Source organism: Mobula birostris, chromosome X (assembly GCF_030028105.1).
Source record: "Mobula birostris isolate sMobBir1 chromosome X, sMobBir1.hap1, whole genome shotgun sequence".
Lineage (NCBI taxonomy): Eukaryota > Metazoa > Chordata > Chondrichthyes > Myliobatiformes > Myliobatidae > Mobula > Mobula birostris.
In genome coordinates this window covers 53,701,232-53,721,997 of record NC_092402.1, presented here as the reverse complement: position 1 = coordinate 53,721,997, position 20,766 = coordinate 53,701,232, and the positions used below count along the sequence as shown (strand labels likewise).

General features: G+C 50.4%; 1 protein-coding gene across 2 annotated transcripts; it reads left to right on the top strand.

Moving 5' to 3' along the window:
• Positions 1-523: 523 nt before the first annotated feature.
• Positions 524-19,403, top strand: LOC140191880 (retinoic acid receptor gamma-like). 2 transcript variants are annotated; one of them, XM_072249699.1, is made up of 8 exons: positions 524-795; positions 3,921-4,069; positions 6,936-7,077; positions 10,048-10,205; positions 10,634-10,810; positions 11,109-11,313; positions 15,420-15,578; positions 18,305-19,403. In XM_072249699.1, the coding sequence occupies exons 1-8, from the start codon at positions 612-614 to the stop codon at positions 18,445-18,447; spliced, it is 1,317 nt and encodes a 438-aa protein (XP_072105800.1). In that variant the 5' UTR covers positions 524-611; the 3' UTR covers positions 18,448-19,403. The 2 variants fall into 2 exon arrangements, with proteins under 2 accessions (XP_072105800.1, XP_072105799.1); XM_072249698.1 differs by having other exon boundaries at positions 18,275-19,403.
• The last annotated feature ends 1,363 nt before the right edge of the window (positions 19,404-20,766 follow it).

Below are 20,766 nucleotides of genomic sequence, written 5' to 3'. Positions count from 1 at the left end.
AAGTTCAAGAGTCAGGAAGTTATGTTACAGCTTTATAAAACTGTTCAGGCCGCATCCGGAGTATTGTGTTCATTTCTGGTCACCCCATTACAGGAAGGGTGTGGGGGCTTTGGAGAGGGAGCAGAAGAGGTTCACCAAGATGCTGCCTGGTTTAGAGAGCATGAGCTATAACAAGAGGTTGGACAAACTTGGGTTGTTTTCTCTGGAGCGATGGAGGCTGAGGGGAGATCTGATAGAGGTTTATAAGGCTATGAGAGAGATAGATTGAGTAGGGAGCTGGTATCTTTGTCTAAAACCAGAGGACATGCATTTAAGGTGAGAGGGAGTAAATTCAATGTTGCATAATCCGCGTTGCGTGTTCCATGTTACGTGTTCCGTGTTGTCTGTTTCACATTCCATGATGTAACTGTGGTCTCTGACTCCATTTCTTTCTCTCTCCCTCTATCTCGCTCACGCACAGGACCATCACAGTCGGGAGCCGCCCACAGTCCCCAGACCGTCCCACCCCACCGCCTCCCCCCAACAACATGCCCAGCCACTCAGCGTGAGGGGGAGGTGGGTGGCGGTAAGGGGCGTGAGGAGAGAGGTGGCAGCCCTTGCCAGAGGTGGGCATGGAGCCGGAACCCCTGGGTGCCCCCAGGCACGTGAGGAGTTTCCCAGCCATGGTGCACTCGTTCCCCTTTGCCCGGACGCTGAGGGGGTCTCCACCCTTGGGGCTACTGAACCACAGCTCCGGACTAAACCCCTACCGAGGGGGGGGAGCTGGGGGAGAGTCCCAGCAGGGAGCCTCGTTCTGTGAGTATCCTCAGGAGGGGCAGGATGGACAGAAGGGGGGAGTGGGTTGGGGAGGAGGATGAGGGAGGGTGTGGAGGTGAGGGAGGGAGCACCATGGGATGGGAAATAGGCTTGTGTGTGAACAGGGTGTGTATGTGTGAGTCTGGGTGTATGTGTATATAAATGTGTGAGTATGTGGGTGTCTGTTTCTGTGTGTGTGTGTGTGTGTGTGTGAGAGAGAGAGAGAGAGAGAGAGAAGGAGGGAGAGGCACTGTAAGCCTGTCTGGACTGTGATGAGATCTGTCTCAGTCACACATGGAACAAATTAGGAAAATGACTCATTGCCCAATGAGGCACTTTATTCCAGGGCTATGACCATTCTGGCTGTCTGTTCCCTGCCATGTCAGGCCTCAGCTCCTCTCCCTTCTCCCCCTTAACTACCCCTAAATCTGTAGAAAGAATGACTCCTTCCCATTCCGAGGAATTCCCAGGAACCCTGACCTAAGAGCAACACCCCCACCAGGGATGACTCCGTACACTGAAGGAGAATTCCTTCAAAAATTCCAAAGAAATCTGGTTCCGAAAACAGTTTCTCATTTTCCAGACATTAAAATAAATGGTGTCATCGATGGTGAAATGAAATGGGGGAGATTGGGGGCAGAGGAATGGCAAGTGAAGTTTAATTCAGCTAAATTCAAGTTGCTCTAATTTGGCAAGATTTACCCGGGCAGGACTGTCACAGTGAACAGCAGGGCAACAGGAGTATCAGAGAACAGAGGGAGCTCGGAGTACAGGTACACAGAGAGAGACCGGTAACTACAGTAACAGACCCATCCCCACTGGTACCGTACCCCGGTGTTGCACAGTGACAGACCCGTCCCCACCGGTACCATACCCCGGTGTTACACAGTGACAGACCCGTCCCCACCGGTACCGTACCCCGGTGTTACACAGTGACAGACCCGTCCCCACCGGTACCGTACCCCGGTGTTGTACAGTGACAGACCTGTCCCCACCGGTACCGTACCCCGGTGTTGCATAGTGACAGACCCGTCCCCACCGGTACCATACCCTGGTGTTATAGCAACACTTTTTCTCTCTGCTCTCAGAATAGACAATTTTGCGTTGAGGTTGGGATGTGTTAACACTGGCTGGTGAGTGAAGTTGGTGGGGTTTGTGGAGTTTCCTGTCTCCGTATGCAATGAAAACAGTCGTCTGTGTGAAAGGCTGGAATTCTCGCACTGAATGCGTCCTTTATCCTGGTTCCCGATCCCAGGATCTGGACGCACAGCTGGGATGGAGGCAGGGAGTGGTGTGCTGTGGGATCCCGGCAGGCTCTTTTACTGATGAGCCGGCTTCACTGGAAGGGTATTTAGTGCTGGCCCATTTTACTATGTTGGGTAGCAACTGGCAAGTTTATCTACTGAAGATGTTAGAGGCAGTATTTACTGGTCTGGTATTTATAGGAGAGGCTGTTTACTGCAAAGCATATGTACAAATGGGGTATTTACTGGAAGGGTGTTTACTTGGAAGAGCATTTTCCTGAACATTTATTAGATGGGGTATGTATTGAGAGTGTGTTTATCCAAGGAGTTTTTACAGGAGTATGTATTTCCTTGTGTGAGTATTTGCTGGAGGGTATTTATTGGAGGTTTTTTTTCTAAACAGCTATTTACTGGGAGAGGGGTTTTATTTCCTGGTGGTGTATTGACTGGAGGTGTTTTAAGTGTAGTGGTCAGTGTTTATGGAGCGGCCATTTATTGCACACTGCGGGGTCTGTCGATTATGCACTCCACGTCTGTTTCTTGTATGGTCCAAGTGTTAATCCTGACCTCCAGGCATTTACTGCATGCTGTGAGTGCTTATTGCAACCTCTGGGTACTTAATGCACACTTTGGGTGTTTATTGCATGCTCCAAAAATGTTCAAAGTTCATACAGTATATGTCAGCATATACAACTCTGAGATTCGTTTTCTTGTGGGCATACTCAATAAACCTACAATAGAATAATAACCATCACAGAATCAATGAAAGACCACACCAGCTCTGTGTTCCATCAGTGTGCAAAAGACAACACTGTGCAAATACAAAAAGAAATAATAATTATAAATATATAAGTAATAAATATCAAGAACACAAGATGAAGTTCAAAGTAAAATTTATTGTCAAAGTACATACAAGTCACCACATACAACCCTGAGATTCTTTTTTCTGTGGGCATACTTAGCAAATCTATTGAACAGTAACTGTAAACAGGATCAATGAACAACAAACTGTCCAAATGCAGATAGAAATAAATAGCAATAAATAACAAATAACATGAAATGAAATGAAAGAGCATGAAATAACAAGATAAAGAGCCCTTAAAGTGAGACCATCAAAAGTGAGTCCATTGGTTGTGGGGACATTTCAATGATGGGGTGAGTGAAGTTACCCCCTCTGGTTCAGGAGCCTGATGGTTGAGGGGTAGTAACTGTTCCTGAACCTGGTGATGTGAATCCTGAGGCTTCTGTACCTTCTTCCTGATGGCAGCAGTGAGAAGAGAGCATGTCCTGGGTGGTGGGAGTCCCTGATGATTGATGCTGCTTTCCTGTGACAATGCTCTGTGCAGATGGGCTCAATTGTGGGGGGAGCTTTACCAGTGATGGACTGGGCCATATCCACTGCTTTTTGTAGGATATTCTGTTCAAGGGCATTGGCATTTCCATACCAGACTGTGATGCAGCCAGTCAATGTACTCTCCACTGCACACCTACAGAAGGTTGTCAAAGTTTGAGAGGTCATGTCGGATTGTCACAAACTCTTAACGAAGTAGAGCTGCTGCTGTACTTACTTCATAATTGCACTTTTAGGTCCTCTGAAATGGAAACACAGAGGAATTTAAAATTGTCCAGGTGTTTATTGTGTTTTCCAGGTATATATTGTGCATTCCAAGTGTGTTCATTGTGGACTGTGGGTGTATATTGTGCGCTATGGTGTGGTTATTGCACCTAGCAGGTGTGTAGAGCATAGTCTGTGTACACGTTATGTATTCTAGGTATTTATTGCACACTGTGGGTGTGTTTATTGCGTGTGCTAGACATGCTGTCGATCGCAGTGCCTCTCAACGGTCCCACACATATGACACACGGTCCCTCTCCCCACAGCTGTAGACACGCAGAGCACGAGCTCAGAGGAGATGGCACCCAGCTCCCCGTCGCCCCCTCCTCCGCCCCGGGTCTACAAACCCTGCTTCGTGTGTCAGGACAAGTCCTCAGGATACCACTACGGCGTCAGCTCGTGCGAGGGCTGCAAGGTGAGTGGCTGCTGCTCACACTCATTGTGCACACTCCAACTCACACTCAGCTCCCACTACCCATTCCCATTCACACCCACACTCACTGCTCTCCCCGGGACCCAACCATTGGTGGATGGAAAGAAGGAGGGAGGAGAGAGGAGGAAGAGGCAGGGAAGGAGAAAGAGGAAAGGAAGGAAGGTTCAAAATAAATTTATTATTAAACTACATATATGTCACCATATACAGCCCTGAGCTTCATTTTCCTGTGGGCATACTCAGCAAATCTATGGAATAGCAACTATAACAGGATCAATGAAAGATCCACCAGAGTGCAGAAGACAACAAACTGTGCAAATATAAATATAAATAAATAGCAGTAAATAACGAGAACCTGAGATAAAGGGTCATCAAAGTGAGGTCATTGGTTGTGGGGAAACATCTCAATGATGAGGCAAGTGAATGTAGCTATCACCTTTTATTCAAGAGCCTGATGGCTGAGGGGTAATAACGGTTCCCGAACCTGGGGGTGTGGGTCCTGAGGTTCCTGTACCTCCTTCCTGATGGCAGCAGCGAGAAAGTCGGCAGGAAGAAGGAAGGGAGGAATTGGACCTGCCTGGAAAATGTGTTTGGTCTCGACCAGGAATAAGAGCGAAGTCTTTTGAATAAAATCCACCCTCCCCACATCCCACACTTACTCCCAGTGCGTCATCAAAACCCGGACTGGATCACCGCCAGCCCTGGAGTGGATCAATCAAAACTCGAACTGGATCAACAGCAAACCTGGAGTGGTTTGTGACAGGATCCAAGCAGATCATCCCTTAGCCCGGACTGGACATTTTGTATGTGTTGCACTGGATCACTACTTCTTCTGGAGTAGATTACGACAAGATGTGGAACGTATCGACAACTGACATGGAGCAGATGAACCAAAACCCAAGACAGATCAGCACCAAAGAAGAGCAAGGGATCGATCCCAACCTCCGCTCTCTGTTTTCCTGCCCCCCAAAACATCTGCCCACCCCATCATCCCACTTACAGTCTCATGTGAATAGAATAACAGAATTCCCGAAATCCCATTACTTCCTGGGGAACGGACTCCTTCTCACCTCCGTCTAAAGATACCCCTCTCTCTCCTTACTCCCTCTCCCCCACCCCCGGTCCCACTCCCCAGTACTGGACCCTACCCCCTGACCAAACAGCCCACACACACTGTCCACCCTCCTTTCTTCAGTTCCCGACCTCTCTTCTGAGATGGTCTATTGTATTTCCAAATCCCCAACAGGTATAAATCCCAACCTGGTCACCCCTTCATCCCCACCACCCCCTAGGAATCGAGATGGGGTACTTTCTGTAAACGCCCAAATCCATTACAATCACGGGACTGGATTAATCACAAAATCTGGAGTAGAACAATAACAAAACCTGTCTTGGATCCCTCAAAGTGCTGGGAATAGATCAATCACAATCCCCAACGCGGATCGATCAGAGAGTCTGAAACTGTTCAATTGCAAAACTTGAAATGGATCCATCATATAACCTGGATGAAATTGGTTGAGGATTGATTTACAAAATCTGGCATGGATCTATATACTGTACAAAACATGGACTGGATAGCTTAATAACTAATTCCAGAACAGAGCAACCACAAACGGAGGATTGGGTCTCTGCCATAAACATATGGTCTTATGGATCTGATCTGCTTCAGAACTCGATTGGTACAATCACAAAATCCAGACTGGACCAGTACAGAACCGCTGTGTGAAAACACTTTCACCACACGAGGAAGGCTGGGAGTTAAATCAAGTTATTACTAATTCATACCGCACAACACACACAAAATGCTAGAGGAACTCAGGACCCTTTCGGGAAGAAGGTTCTCAACCCGAAACGTCGACTGTTTACTTTTTCCCATAGATACTTCCTCGCCTGCTGAGTTCCTCCAGCATTTTGAGTGTGTTGCTTTGGTTTTCCACCATCTGCAAATCTTCTCGTGTTTGTCATACCACGCAAAACCTGGTATTGGTCGTACGGATTGGATCAGATACTCTCCCTGACCGGATTAAGCAGGAGACGTGGAGAGGGTTCATCACACAAAGAAATGTACTGGGTTCATTGGAAAACAAGGACTGGTTTATCACAAATGAACCGGGTTCATCATAAAACTTGGACCGGTTCATCAGAAATAAGGGATTTGAGCCAGATGTGAGCAAAAGGGAGTGGCTTACATGGGAATCGTGGTCGGTGTGGGCCAGTTTCTGTGCTGTGTGACTCTTTGACACCCCCTTGTGTCCTGCCACTAGGATAATGGATTCAATCAACCATTTCACCCCAGGTGCCCTCTTACTCTTGACCTTCTGGACTAGTCTACTATGTGGGACCTTGTCATGGGTGTGTATGGCACAGGAGGAGGCCCTTAAGACTACTAAATACTGACCTCCCCCCCCCCCCAACACACTGCTGGACCACACCTCTGTTCCATCAAGCCAAATGAGGGGAGCCAATCAGTCAGCAAAGCAGGGGCTAATTATCCTGAGTCTTGGGATGAATCAGTCAATGATCTCTTCCCCCAACCCACCCTCACCTTACCACTATTCAGAAATGGAGGAGGAGAGAAAAAGTGGATGAGGAAAGAGAAGGAGGGGGAGGGAAGGAAAGAGGGGAGGGAGAGAGAGGTTGAAGGAGTGTGGAAAGAAGTGAGGGGAAAGGAGGAAGGGTGGAATGGGGAGAAGGGAGAGAGAGGGTGAGAGGGAGGGAGGTGGAATGAGGAATGGATGGTGAGGGAGGGAGAGGGAGGGAGGAAGGAGGGTGAGTGAGGAAGGGAGGGAGGGAGCTGAGGGAGGAGGATGAGAGGAGTGAGGATGAGGCTGCTGTTTCTGTCTGGCAGGGCTTTTTCCGCCGGAGTATCCAGAGGAACATGGTTTACACGTGTCACCGTGACAGGAACTGCTCCATCAGTAAGGTGACGAGGAATCGATGCCAGTTCTGTCGGCTACAGAAGTGTTTCCAGGTCGGGATGTCCCGAGAGTGTAAGAGTCCCACACACTCCTCACCACACTCCTGCTCCTTTCTCTCCCTCAGCCTCTTCCCTTACCACATTCCTCCCATCTCCTCACTCCCTGCCCATGCTGATCCTCAGCCCACTCAGTCAAGCTCATGAGATATGATATCCCACACACAGTCCATGCCAACTCCTCCTAATCAAAACTCTGCTCCTCCAAACCACACCTCATTGTGCATTGAGGAAGTTCCGATCAGTACTGGGCAAGTAAAAGTCCGTGACTATGACAACCCTGTTGTTCCTGCACTTTCCATGATCTGTCTACACATCTGTTCCTGCGCCTCTTGGTGTCCATTGTACAACCCCCATCAGTGTGCTCCACCCAAACTGCCTCCAGTCTGTCCTCCCTGAGCCCTTCTTTTCTGTTCCTCAGTGTCTCACTAGCTACTTGATTGCACCCTTCCTTATTTCCTTATTTTTCTTTTTGAGTTCCACTCATATAGACTCAGTGGATGAGCCTCCATTACACCCCTCTGAGTGCAGCCGTCATGTTGTCCCTGTGCAAGAACCTGCGGAACTGTGGACACAGCCTCCCCTCCATGGGCTCTGTCTACTCTTCTCAAAAACATAAGAGATTCTGCAGATGCAACACACACTGGATGGTTGCGAAGAAAAAACATTTCAGGATGTATATATTGTATACATTTCTCTGACATTAAATGTACCTTTGAAACACAAATTCCTGGAGAAACGCAGTGGGCGAGGCAGCTTCTATGGAAATGAATAAACATCCAACGCTTCAGGTTGAGATCCAGATGAAGGGTCTCAGATCAAAACGTCGACTGTTTATTCCCTTCCATAGATGCTGCCTGACCTGCTGAGTTTCTCCAGCATAATTGTGTGTGTTAGTCTGTGCTTCCTGCTGCCTTGGTAAAGCAGCCAGAATAATCAAAGAGCCCACCCACCCCGAACGTTCTCTCTTCCCCCCCCCCCCATCGGGCAGAAGATACGAAAGCCTGAAAGCACACACCACCAGGCTCAGGGACAGTTTCTACCCCACTGTGATCAGACTATTGAACTGACCACTTGTACAATGAGATGGACCCTTGACCTCACAATCTACCGTTATGGACCTTGCTTTCTGCGTGCACTGGGCTTCCTCTGTTACTGTTACACTTTATTGAGGAGATGCTGGCATTCTGAAGTAGACGAAGGAGGATACGTCCCCAGGTATATCTCAGGACATTGTGGGAAACCAGGGAAGAAGATGCTGGAGCTCTAGCAGAGACCCCTGCATCTCCCTTTGCCACAGGGAGACTGGAAGGTGGCGAATGTTGTTTCATTCTTTGAGAAGGGCTGCAAGGACAAGCCAGGGAACTTCAGACTGACATCTGGGGTGGTGGGGAAGTTACGGGAGGGGATTCTGAGTGAAGATCTATCAGTGAGGAACAGTCGGCATGGCTTTGATTATGTTGGCTGCTACCCTGAGGCAGCTGAGTCCATGGAGAGAAGGCTGGTTTATCATTGTCACCCGTACTGAAATACGGTGAAAAGCTTGTCCTCCATGCTGTTCACACGGATCAGATCATTGCACAGTGCATTGAGATAGAACAATGTAAAACAATAACAGAATGCAGAATAAAGTGTCACAGTTACAGAGAAAGTACAGTGCAGGCAGACAATAAGGTACAGGGTCATAACGAGGTAGACTGTAAGATCAACAGTCCAACTTATCGTACAAGTGGTCAGTTCAATGGTCTGATCACAGCGGGGTAGAAGCTGCCCTAGAGCCTGGTGGTACGTGCTTTCAGGCTTTCGTATCTCCTGCCCAATGGCAGGGTGGAGAAGAGAGAATGTCCGAAGTGGGAGGAACTTTGATGATATTGGCTGCTTTACTGAGGCAGTGAGTATAGACAGAGCTCATGGACATTTCTGTGATGTGCTGGTTTCTGTGATGTGCTGAGCTGTGTCCACAACTCTCTGCAGTTTCTTGTGGTCACGGGCAGAGCAGCTGCCATGTCAGTTGTGATGGTGCATGATAAAGGTCTCTTATCCACTCGACCTATACCACATCATTACCTGGGAACTTGAAGCTCTCAGCCCTGTTGTAAGGTTGTTTAAGATGTTGGTGAGGCCTAATTTGGAGCCTCGTGTGCAGTTCTGGTCACCTATCTACAGGAAAGATAGCAATAAGATTGAAAGGGTGCAGAGAAAATTTACGAGGATGTTGCCGGCACTTGAGGACAGAGTTACAGGGAAAGGCCGGAAAGGTTCGGACTTTATTCCCTGGAACACAGGAGAATGAGGGGAGACTTGATAGAGGTACTGCATACAAAATTGTGTGGCTTAGGTAGGGTGAATGCAAGCAGGCATTTTCCCCTTAGGTGGGGTGAGACTAGAACTAGAAGGCATAGGTTTAGGGTGAAAGGGGAACATGAGGGGGTGTTTCTTTACTCACGGGTGGTGTGAGTGTGGAATGAGCTGCCAGTGGGTTTGATTGCAGTGTTTAAGCAAAATAAGTAGGGACATGGATGGGAGGGGTGTGGAGAACTATGGTCCTGTTTCTGTGTTGTAGTGCTGTATGACTGTATGACATCTCACGTCCTCTTTTTGCACTCTTGATTTCCCTCATAGACTCACCCTGACCAACCCTATACTCCTCAAGGGATTGACTCGATCCTGTATGGTGCCTCCTAATCCCCAGCTATGCCCTTAGTGTCCCTCATCAACCAGGGTTTTCTACTCCCGTCCTTGGACAGGAACAGGCTGCCTCTCCGGTCTCCCCGTCTCATGGTAACAGGGAGACGCCCCCTCACCCAAAAACAACTGGTCCCCAGTCAACTCTGGCAAGTTCCTGCCAAATGCCTTCAAAGATTTCCCCAGTTAAAGACTTTAACTTGTGGACCGGTCCAAATTTTTTCCATAATAATTTGAAAATTAAAACTCTCTCCCCTCTTGCTCCCTCTCCTCCTCTCTCTCTCCCTCCCCCCCCGGACAGCGGTGCGGAATGACCGGAACGTGAGGAAGCCGCGATCCCAGGACGGGGATGCAGGGAGCTTGGAGCTGAGTGTGGAGCTGGAGGAACTGATCGAGAAAGTGTGCCGGGCCCATCAGGAAACCTTCCCTTCCCTGTGTCAGCTGGGCAAGTACACCACGGTGAGAGAGCGAGAGGGAGGGGTGAGGGGTCGGGGGGAGAGAAGGGGGAGAAGGGGGAGAGAGAGGGGGGAGAGGGGGGAGTGAGAAGGTGAGGGGGAGACAGAGAGGGGGAGAGAGATAGGGAGTGATGAAGGCAAGGGGGTAGACAGAGGGGGGAGAGAGAGGGTGAAAGATGGGGGAAGGAGGAAAGAGAAAGGATAGAGAGGGGGAGAGAGGGTGAGATGGAATTGGAGAATGGGAAAGGGACCCTGTGGAAAATGATCTTTCTCTTGCTTTATTGTCTCTCCCTCCCACCACCACCTACCTCTCCATTTACTCCCCTACGCCGTCTTCTCTCATCCTTCCTTCACCCTCCGCATTTCCTCACCCCTTCCTCCCCTCACCTCTCCTCACCTCTCCTGTGTCTGCCCTCCCACCCCGAGCTGCAGAACTCCAGCGCCGAGCACCGCGTGCAGCTGGACCTGGGTCTCTGGGACAAGTTCAGTGAGCTCGCCACCAAGTGCATTATCAAGATCGTGGAGTTCGCCAAGCGGCTGCCGGGCTTCACCGGCCTCAGCATCGCCGACCAGATCACCCTGCTCAAGGCCGCCTGCCTCGACATCCTGGTCAGTGCCGCGGGGTCTGTCAGCGGTGCCTGGCGGGAGAGGAGGAGTGGGGGTAGGGTACGAGGAGCGGGAAACGGGGGCCAAGGGACAGAGAACGTTCGAATGCAGGATGTAGAATGTTGAATGTGGGACAGGCAAGTTTCTAAAACTGGTCAGGGTTACTTGTGTCATTAAACCGCTGGTACAGTTAGTCCAGGATAACACGGTGGTCCGAGGGACTGTTCGTGAACTGCTCCATCTTGTGCTCCCCACTGAACCCCATGCTGTTCTTCCACTCCCCTTCCCCACCCCCCTATAGATGCTGCGTATTTGCACCCGCTACACCCCCGAGCAGGACACCATGACCTTCTCGGACGGGCTGACGTTGAACAGGACCCAGATGCACAACGCCGGCTTCGGGCCCCTCACCGACCTCCTCTTCGCCTTCGCCAGTCATCTTCTGCCCCTGGAGATGGACGACACGGAGACTGGCCTCCTCAGTGCTATCTGCCTCATCTGTGGGGGTGAGGGCCAGGGGAACACCTGCCCACCGAGCGAGACAGAGACACACACACACTCACACACACAGCCATCAACTCAACCAATCCACGCCAACCAGATTCCCATCTAAGCCAGTCCCATTTGCCTGTGTTTGTCCCATATCCCTCCAAAGCTTTCCTATCCATGTAGCTGTCCAAGGGTCTTTTAAATGTTGTTAATGTACCTGCCTCAACCACTTCCTCTGGCAGTTACAGATCACCCTCCAGATTGGCCCTCTTGTTCCCATTGAATCTCTCCGCTAGAACCCTTAGTCTTGAACCCTCTGGTTCCCCTACCCTGAGCTGTACAGAAAAAGTGTTTGGGAAACAAGACTGTGACAGATCACTTTCTATGACCCTCCGGTATCACAATGTCTTTCATGTAGTGGGGTGACCAAAACTGAACACATTACAATCGGTCCCTGTTAAATCTTTTCCCTTTCACCTTAACCCTGAGCCCTCTAGTAGTTCTTGATTCCACAGCCTGAGAAAAAGGACTGTGTGTATTTACCCTATCCAGGCCCCTCATGGTTTTAAACCCTCTGCAAGGTCACTGCATCCACACACCTCATCCAATCTCCTAAACCCCAGGGAACAGTCTCAACCTACCAAATCCCTGAGTCCCAGGAACATCCTCTTTAAATCTCGGCACTCTTTCCAGCTGAATGGCACCTTTCCTATAACAGTGTGACCAAAACAGTTCACGATTAAACCAGTGCCGCCTCACCAACATCGCGAATAACTGCAGCAGAACATCCCAACTCCTGTTCTCAGTGACCTGGCTAATGAAAACCAACATGCTAAATGTCGTCTTCACATTCCTGTCTACTTGTAATGCCACTATCAGGGAACTGTGTACCTGTACCCCGAGCTCCCTCTGTTCTACAACACTCCCCTGTCATTTACCGGTCTCTCTGTGTACCTGTACCCCGAGCTCCCTCTGTTCTACAACACTCCCCTGTCATTTACCGGTCTCTCTGTGTACCTGTACCCCGAGCTCCCTCTGTTCTACAACACTCCCCTGTCATTTACCGGTCTCTCTGTGTACCTGTACCCCGAGCTCCCTCTGTTCTACAACACTCTCCTGTCATTTACCGGTCTCTCTGTGTACCCGTACCCCGAGCTCCCTCTGTTCTACAACACTCCCCTGTCATTTACCGGTCTCTCTGTGTATCTGTACCCCGAGCTCCCTCTGTTCTACAACATTCCCCTGTCATTTACCGGTCTCTCTGTGTACCTGTACCCCGAGCTCCCTCTGTTCTACAACACTCCCCTGTCATTTCCCGGTCTCTCTGTGTACCCGTACCCTGAGCTCCCTCTGTTCTACAACAATCCCCTGTCATTTACCGGTCTCTCTGTGTACCTGTACCCCGAGCTCCCTCTGTTCTACAACACTCCCCTGTCATTTACCGGTCTCTCTGTGTACCCGTACCCCGAGCTCCCTCTGTTCTACAACACTCCCCTGTCATTTACCGGTCTCTCTGTGTACCTGTACCCTGAGCTCCCTCTGTTCAACACTCCCCTGTCATTTACCAGTCCCTCTGTGTACCTGTACCCTGAGCTCCCTCTGTTCTACAACACTCCCCTGTCATTTACCAGTCTCTCTGTGTATCTGTACCCCGAGCTCCCTCTGTTCTACAACACTCCCCTGTCATTTACTGGTCTCTCTGTGTACCTGTACCCCGAGCTCCCTCTGTTCTACAACACTCCCCTGTCATTTACCAGTCTCTCTGTGTACCTGTACCCTGAGCTCCCTCTGTTCTACAACACTCCCCTGTCATTTACTGATCTCTCTGTGTACCCGTACCCCGAGCTCCCTCTGTTCTACAACACTCCCCTGATATTTACCGGTCTCTCTGTGTACCTGTACCCTGAGCTCCCTCTGGTCTACAACACTCCCCTGTCATTTACCAGTCTCTCTGTGTACCTGTACCCCAAGCTCCCTCTGTTCTACAACACTCCCCTGTCATTTACCGGTCTCTCTGTGTACCTGTACCCTGAGCTCCCTCTGTTCTACAACACTCCCCTGATATTTACCGGTCTCTCTGTGTACCTGTACCCCGAGCTCCCTCTGGTCTACAACACTCCCCTGTCATTTACCGGTCTCTCTGTGTACCTGTACCCCAAGCTCCCTCTGTTCTACAACACTCCCCTGTCATTTACCAGTCTCTCTGTGTACCTGTACCCTGAGCTCCCTCTGTTCTACAACACTCCCCTGATATTTACCGGTCTCTCTGTGTACCTGTACCCTGAGCTCCCTCTGGTCTACAACACTCCCCTGTCATTTACCGGTCTCTCTGTGTACCTGTACCCTGAGCTCCCTCTGTTCTACAACACTCCCCTGATATTTACCGGTCTCTCTGTGTACCTGTACCCTGAGCTCCCTCTGGTCTACAACACTCCCCTGTCATTTACCGGTCTCTCTGTGTACCTGTACCCCGAGCTCCCTCTGGTCTACAACACTCCCCTGTCATTTACCGGTCTCTCTGTGTACCTGTACCCCGAGCTCCCTCTGTTCTACAACACTCCCCTGTCATTTACCAGTATCTCTGTGTACCTGTACCCTGAGCTCCCTCTGTTCTACAACACTCCCCTGTCATTTACCGGTCTCTCTGTGTACCTATACCCCGAGCTCCCTCTGTTCTACAACACTCCCCTGTCATTTACCGGTCTCTCTGTGTACCTGTACCCCGAGCTCCCTCTGTTCTACAACACTCCCCTGTTATTTACCGGTCTCTCTGTGTACCTGTACCCCGAGCTCCCTCTGTTCTACAACACTCCCCTGTCATTTACCGGTCTCTCTGTGTATCTGTATCCCGAGCTCCCTCTGTTCTACAACACTCCCCTGTCATTTACAAGTCTCTCTGTGTACCTGTACCCCGAGCTCCCTCTGTTCTACAACACTCCCCTGTCATTTACCGGTCTCTCTGTGTGCCTGTACCCCGAGCTCCCTCTGTTCTACAACACTCCCCTGTCATTTACAAGTCTCTCTGTGTACCTGTACCCCGAGCTCCCTCTGTTCTACAACACTCCCCTGACATTTACCGGTCTCTCTGTGTACCTGTACCCGGAGCTCCCTCTGTTCTACAACACTCCCCTGTCATTTACCGGTCTCTCTGTGTGTACCTGTACCCCGAGCTCCCTCTGTTCTACAACACTCCCCTGTCATTTACCGGTCTCTCTGTGTGTACCTGTACCCCGAGCTCCCTCTGTTCTACAACACTCCCCTGTCATTTACCGGTCTCTCTGTGTACCTGTACCCCGAGCTCCCTCTGTTCTACAACACTCACCTGTCATTTACCGGTCTCTCTGTGTACCTGTACCCCGAGCTCCCTCTGTTCTACAACACTCCCCTGTCATTTACCAGTCTCTCTGTGTACCTGTACCCCGAGCTCCCTCTGTTCTACAACACTCCCCTGTCATTTACCGGTCTCTCTGTGTGTACCTGTACCCCGAGCTCCCTCTGTTCTACAACACTCCCCTGTCATTTACCAGTCTCCCTGTGTACCTGTACCCCGAGCTCCCTCTGTTCTACAACACTCCCCTGTCATTTACCGGTCTCTCTGTGTACCTGTACCCCGAGCTCCCTCTGTTCTACAACACTCCCCTGTCATCTACCGGTCTCTCTGTGTACCTGTACCCTGAGCTCCCTCTGTTCTACAACACTCTCCTGTCATTTACCGGTCTCTCTGTGTACCTGTACCCCGAGCTCCCTCTGTTCTACAACACTCCCCTGTCATTTACCGGTCTCTCTGTGTACCTGTACCCCGAGCTCCCTCTGTTCTACTCTAATCTCCTGACATTTACCGGTCTCTCTGTGTGCCTGTACCCCAAATAACCTCAATTCTACTCCAATCCCCTGACATTTACCCATCTCTCTCTGTACATGTACCCTGAATTCCCTCAATTCTACTCCAATCCCCTGACATTTACTGGTCTCTCTGTGTACCTGTATCACGAATTCCCTCAATTCTACAATACTCCCTTGTCATTTGCTCATCTATCTGTGCACCTGTACCCTAAGATCTCACTGACCCACCGCTCGGGCACTGACATTTTTCTCTCCTCTCTCCCACGCCCCCTGCCTCCAGATCGGATGGACCTCGAGGACCCAGACAGAGTTGATCGTCTTCAGGAACCGCTGTTGGAAGCACTGAAGGTCTACGCCCGGAAACGTAGGCCAGACAAACCCTCCATGTTCCCCCGAATGCTGATGAAAATTACTGACCTGAGGGGCATTAGTGCCAAAGGTGGGTGTCTGGCTGTCCTTTTGCAGACCGAGGTGGGGGGGTTGGGGAAGGTTTCCCAAGTGGTACAGGAGGCATCAGACAGGCTGTGTCTGCCTTCCCTGGAGTTGAGGAGTGCAAGAACAACTGAACCTTGACAGAGGCACTGTTGTCAGAATCTCACAGTGGCATACAGGCTGCTGATAGATTGTCTGGTTGAGTGGCTTCGCAACAACAACCTTGCACTCAACAGCAGCAAGGCCAAGGAATTGATTATTGACATCTGGAAGGGAAAGTGGAGGGACCACACACCAGTCCTCATGCAGGAGTCAACAGCAGGAAGGGTGAGCAGTTTCGGGGTCCTGGGTGTCAATACCTCAGAAGATCTGTCCTGGGCCCGACACATTGACGCAATCATGGAGGAGGCACAACAGTGGCTCTACTTCATTGGGAGTTTGAGGAGATTTGGTGTGTTACCAAAGACTTCAACAAACTTCCACAGATGTACAGTGGAGACCATTCTGACTGGGTGCATCACCACCTGGTGTGGAGGCTCCAATGCCGAGGATCACAAGAGTCTGCAGATGGTTGTAAACTCAGCCAGATCCATCACAGGGACAAACCTCCCCAACATCGAGGACATCAGCAAGAGGTGGTGCCCTCTTCTCATTACTACCATCGGGGTGGAGGTACCAGAGCCTGAAGACCCACACAGAACATTCTAGGAATTGCTACACATTTCATGACACATATCCATGATAATAAACCTGATTTGGATTCTGAAGTTACGATTTTTACAAGGAAGAACACAAATGGAACAATGTCCATTGTGCAGGTTGAACACCCCTTATCAGGGAGTATTTTGGATTGAGATTTTTTTTGGATTTTGGAATACTTGCATCAATATAATGAGATAGCTTGGGGATCCATTTATAGTACGTATACATCTTGTACATAGATCCTGAAGAGGTAGTTTTATGTAATAGATTTACTAATTTTATGCATGAAACAATAACGGGCACATTGAACCATCAGAAAGGTAAGCTATCCCTACCTCAGCCGCCCAGGTGGACAGTCAGTGGCTGTTTGGCATCAACATCATACCCAACTCTGAATTTATGTGCTGCTGGTGAGCAGTCTTTACCTTACACTCGTTCATCACACATTTATACATGCAGCTGTTCAACGTGTTAGACTTTCATCAGCGACGATCTTGACAAGCTCATCAATAAATTTCTCTGCTGCTTCATGGTCAGCGGATGCTTTTTCAGCACAAATCTTTAAAAAAAAATAATGCTTCACCTTTCCTTAAAGTTCTGCAACCAGCCTGCTGATTATTCAATTTCCAATTTGTCATGATGGATCTTGTTTCGTGATCAGCATACTGTTAAGTGGAATATGTTCACTCCAGTGCTGATGAATTCACTCTTTCAGTATGCAATCGATCTTCATTTTTCACTTAATGCAGTGTTCTTCTATTTTTAATTAACTTCTGTTCATTACTTTCAGCATAGGACCTTAACAGTTTGTTTTTTTCAGGGCATAGATGGTAGTTGTTCCACTTCTCTGTCAGATATTTTACACTTACACTGCTGTCAAGTTTTTCCAACAACTTGAATTTCTGTGTTATAGATAAACATAAATGCTTCCTCTTTTTCTTTTCACAGTTACCCACAGGGGTAACTGCAGGCCTATTTGACACTTCCAACAATATCTTCACCGCACACAGCCGAGAATAAGCACAAAGCATGTGGCAATCACTGTGAGTAATGCACAAAGGTCTGGTTATGATAACCCTGAAAACAAACTGGCACCAACAGGGCCCCTCTCAATATACATGAGGTCACTTCACAGAACTGACTGTGCTGCGCATCGCCTGGGAACCTTTCCAGCGCCTTGTGGAATTATCCATTTGTGAAGTCATGTCAGCATTCAAAAGTAGATTTTCGGATAAGGGGTGCTCAACCTGTGGTCACGGTGTTGCTGTACTGAGATGGTGATCAGGGTTGTGCTGGTTGGTTCAGGAACCGAATGTTTGAAAGGAAGTAGCTGTTCCTGAACCTGGTGATGTGGGACTTCAGGCTTCTGTACCTCCTAAGTGTCCAAGAGCTCTTGGTGGGGTTGGGGAGTGTCAGAATGGAGGGGTTCCAGAGAAACCACCCCCTCCCCAGCACTCGACGGAGCTAGCCCTTTCCCAGGCTGGGAGGATCGTGGACAGCTTGGGTCGATGCTCTGCGGGACTGTGGTTAGGGACTGGGAAGTGTGGGGTATGTGTGTGTGTGGTGCAATGGGGAGGGAGTGGTGTTTGGGTGGGGTAGTGCGGGTGTGATACGGCTGCGTGTGTGGGCAGAAGATGCCGGTGATGGGGGTGAGGGTGGCAGCTCTTCTGGGTGGGGAGGGAGAGAGGGTTATTCTGGGGATACAATGGGTATGCCTCTCTCCACCCTCTCTGCACCCCCTCTTTACCCCCTCATTACCCCTCTCCTCCCTACTCCGTTCTCTCAGCCCTCTCCCTTCCTCTCCCTTCTCTGTGCACCTCCTCTCTTTCCCCTCTCTCTCTTCTGTTTCAGCCCTCCCTCCCTCACTCTCCCACCCACACTTTCTCCTCTCTCCTCTCTCTCACTGACTCCTTCCCCTTCCCTCCCTCTCCCACTCTCCCTTCCTTTTCTCCCTCTCTGTCTGCTCCCTCTATCTACCACCCGTTCCCTCTTTCCCCACAGCACTACCTCTGACCTCTTCGCCCCACCCAGGTGCTGAGCGAGCCCTCACCCTGAAGACGGAGATCCCGGGCCCGATGCCCCCTCTGATCCGCGAGATGCTGGAGAATCCCGAGACGTTGCCGGAACAGGAGGCCGGGGGCAGCCCCCATGATGACCCTCACCCACCCCTCTGATCGTGCCCTCCCTCCGCTGGGAGCAACTGTCCCTTTTGGGCGAGTGATCGGAGTTTGAATCAACCACTTTCCTCTCATCCACGTCCTCCCACCCCTTCCCCTGGGACCGGGGGTGTGGAGAGACTGCAAAGCAAGACTCCACTATCCATGAATGGGCCTCCAGCCTTCCCTATTCTCTGGGTAGGTGTGTGGGGCTACTGCACAGCAAGATTCCAATAGGCATGGATATTTTGGGGTTTGGGCCAAACCCCATCTCCCTTGGAAAATGGGGGGGGGCACTGCACAGCAAGATTCCATTGTTCTGGTTGATCAGGGTTTGGATCAAACCCTCCCTCCCCTGGGAAATGGGGTGGGGGGAACTACACAGCAAGATTCCACAATGCATGGATATGCTGGGGAATGGACTAACCCCCTCCCCCCTTAAAACGGGGGTGGGGAGAGAGTGAACTGAACAGCAGAATTCCAATACTGGTGGATGACTTGGGAAGTGCAGGGATGGGGTAGGTAGCGGGCACGGCAGAGACAAACTCCAATATATGACTGGGTCCAGTTTTGGACCAGCCCTTCCCCTCTGTCTCTGGAGAGGGTTGCAAGACTGCACAGCAAGGCTCCATATGAGTGGATAGGTCGAGATTTGGATTGCCCCCCCCCTCCCCTGTCGCTGGGGGTGGGGGGGAACTGCACAGCAAGACTCCATTATGGGTTTGGATCTATCTCCCACGTCTCTGGTGGGGGGTACCTGCACAGCAAGACTCCAATACTAGTGAATGACGGAGTTTGAACAAACACCTATCCCCTCCCTGGGAAATGCAGGGTGGGGAAGGATGCACAGCAAGACTCTTATCATAGCAGGTTGGGGTTTGAATCTATCCTCCACTCCCCCGTCTCTGGGGTTGGGGGTGGGAGGATGAAACATTCTGATAAGGATGGATGGGTTGGCATTTTGGGGTTTCCATGGTGTGTACATTGCGGGGAGGGTTGGGAGGGATGGTACATTTCCTCACACTCACACCCACCCATCTGTACCCACCTTGGACCATTGGGGGAGGGATGAGACACACAGCAAGACTCCATTCTGGGTTGGGTTTGGGGGCTTTCGCAATGGGTGGGAGGGGCTTTATGCAGGTGGGGGTTGCTGGGGTTCAGAGCTGCTGGAGAGACACCTCCCCAATTACTCCAGCTGGGGTAGGGGGAGAGGATGGTGGACTGTGGGGATGATGCTCGCCTGCTTGTCCAGGGGGCAAGGTCGGGGGAGAGGGGCTTGTGACCCAAAATACCTGCCCCCAACCCCCGTGCTGAGCTTGTTTGTGGCTGAGATTCTATTTTTGCACAAAAAAGGAAATAAAGACCTTTCTGCTCTGAATAGTTGGTGTCTGTGCCGGATCTCCTCACTGGACCCCCACCAGATCTCCCAACCCAATCTCTTGCTGGACTCCCATGGAATCGCCCCACAAGATTGCCCACTGGATCTATCCCCAGTGGATCACCCCACTGTATCTCCATACATGATTTATCCCTCTCCAGATCTCCCCTACCGGATCATTACAACTGGATCCCCTCCCATAGATCTCCATCACAAGACCATGCACTGCCAGATCACCAGCCAATCACAATCACTGATATTCTAGACCAGCTCTCCCTCCCCCTCTACATTCCCCCTGCCAGATCTCTCCCATCAGATCTCCCTCACCAGATCACTACCAACACTGGATTGCCTTCTGCGCCAGACCTCCTCACCGCCCCGTCACTGGCCATACAGGATCCATGTCGCCACTGGGTCACTGGTTCCACTGGATCTCTGGTACCCAGTGGATCACTGTGTCCACCAGATCACAGAGCAACACAGCAAAGATTCAGGCCCTTTGGCCCAACCAGTCAATGCTGACCACAGAGCCCACCGATTAGTCCCCAATTTCCTGCGTTCAGACATATTGCACTAAGCCCCTCCTCACTGTGTGCCTCTCCAAGTGCTTCTCAAATAATACTATTGTACTTGTCTCAACCACTTCCTCTGGTAGATTGTTCCATAGACTCACCACCCCGCGTGAAAAAATTGGTCCTCAGATCTCTTTAAAATATTTCTCCTCTAGTTTTGGACTCCCCTACCCTGGGAAAAATGCTGTTACCATGCATCCATAATTTTAAACACCTATGAGGTCACCCCTTTGCTCCACACCTCCCTCCCACAGTATACTTCCTCACCTCATCTTCCACCTTACCTCAAATCCCTCTCACCTGTCCCCTCCTCATCACCTTCCTCCTCAGCGACCCTCCCTCCCAGTGATGACGCCTCACCCCACAGTCCAGTGTTGAGAGATG

Bases quoted from the DNA above. Each gene is read 5' to 3' on its own strand.
- LOC140191880 (XM_072249698.1), top strand. From the start codon at position 612: ATGGAGCCGGAACCCCTGGGTGCCCCCAGGCACGTGAGGAGTTTCCCA. The intron at 10,206-10,633 runs GTGAGAGAGCGA...CCCGAGCTGCAG, and splicing joins AGCTGGGCAAGTACACCACG to AACTCCAGCGCCGAGCACCG. The intron at 15,579-18,274 runs GTGGGTGTCTGG...CTTTCCCCACAG, and splicing joins GAGGGGCATTAGTGCCAAAG to CACTACCTCTGACCTCTTCG.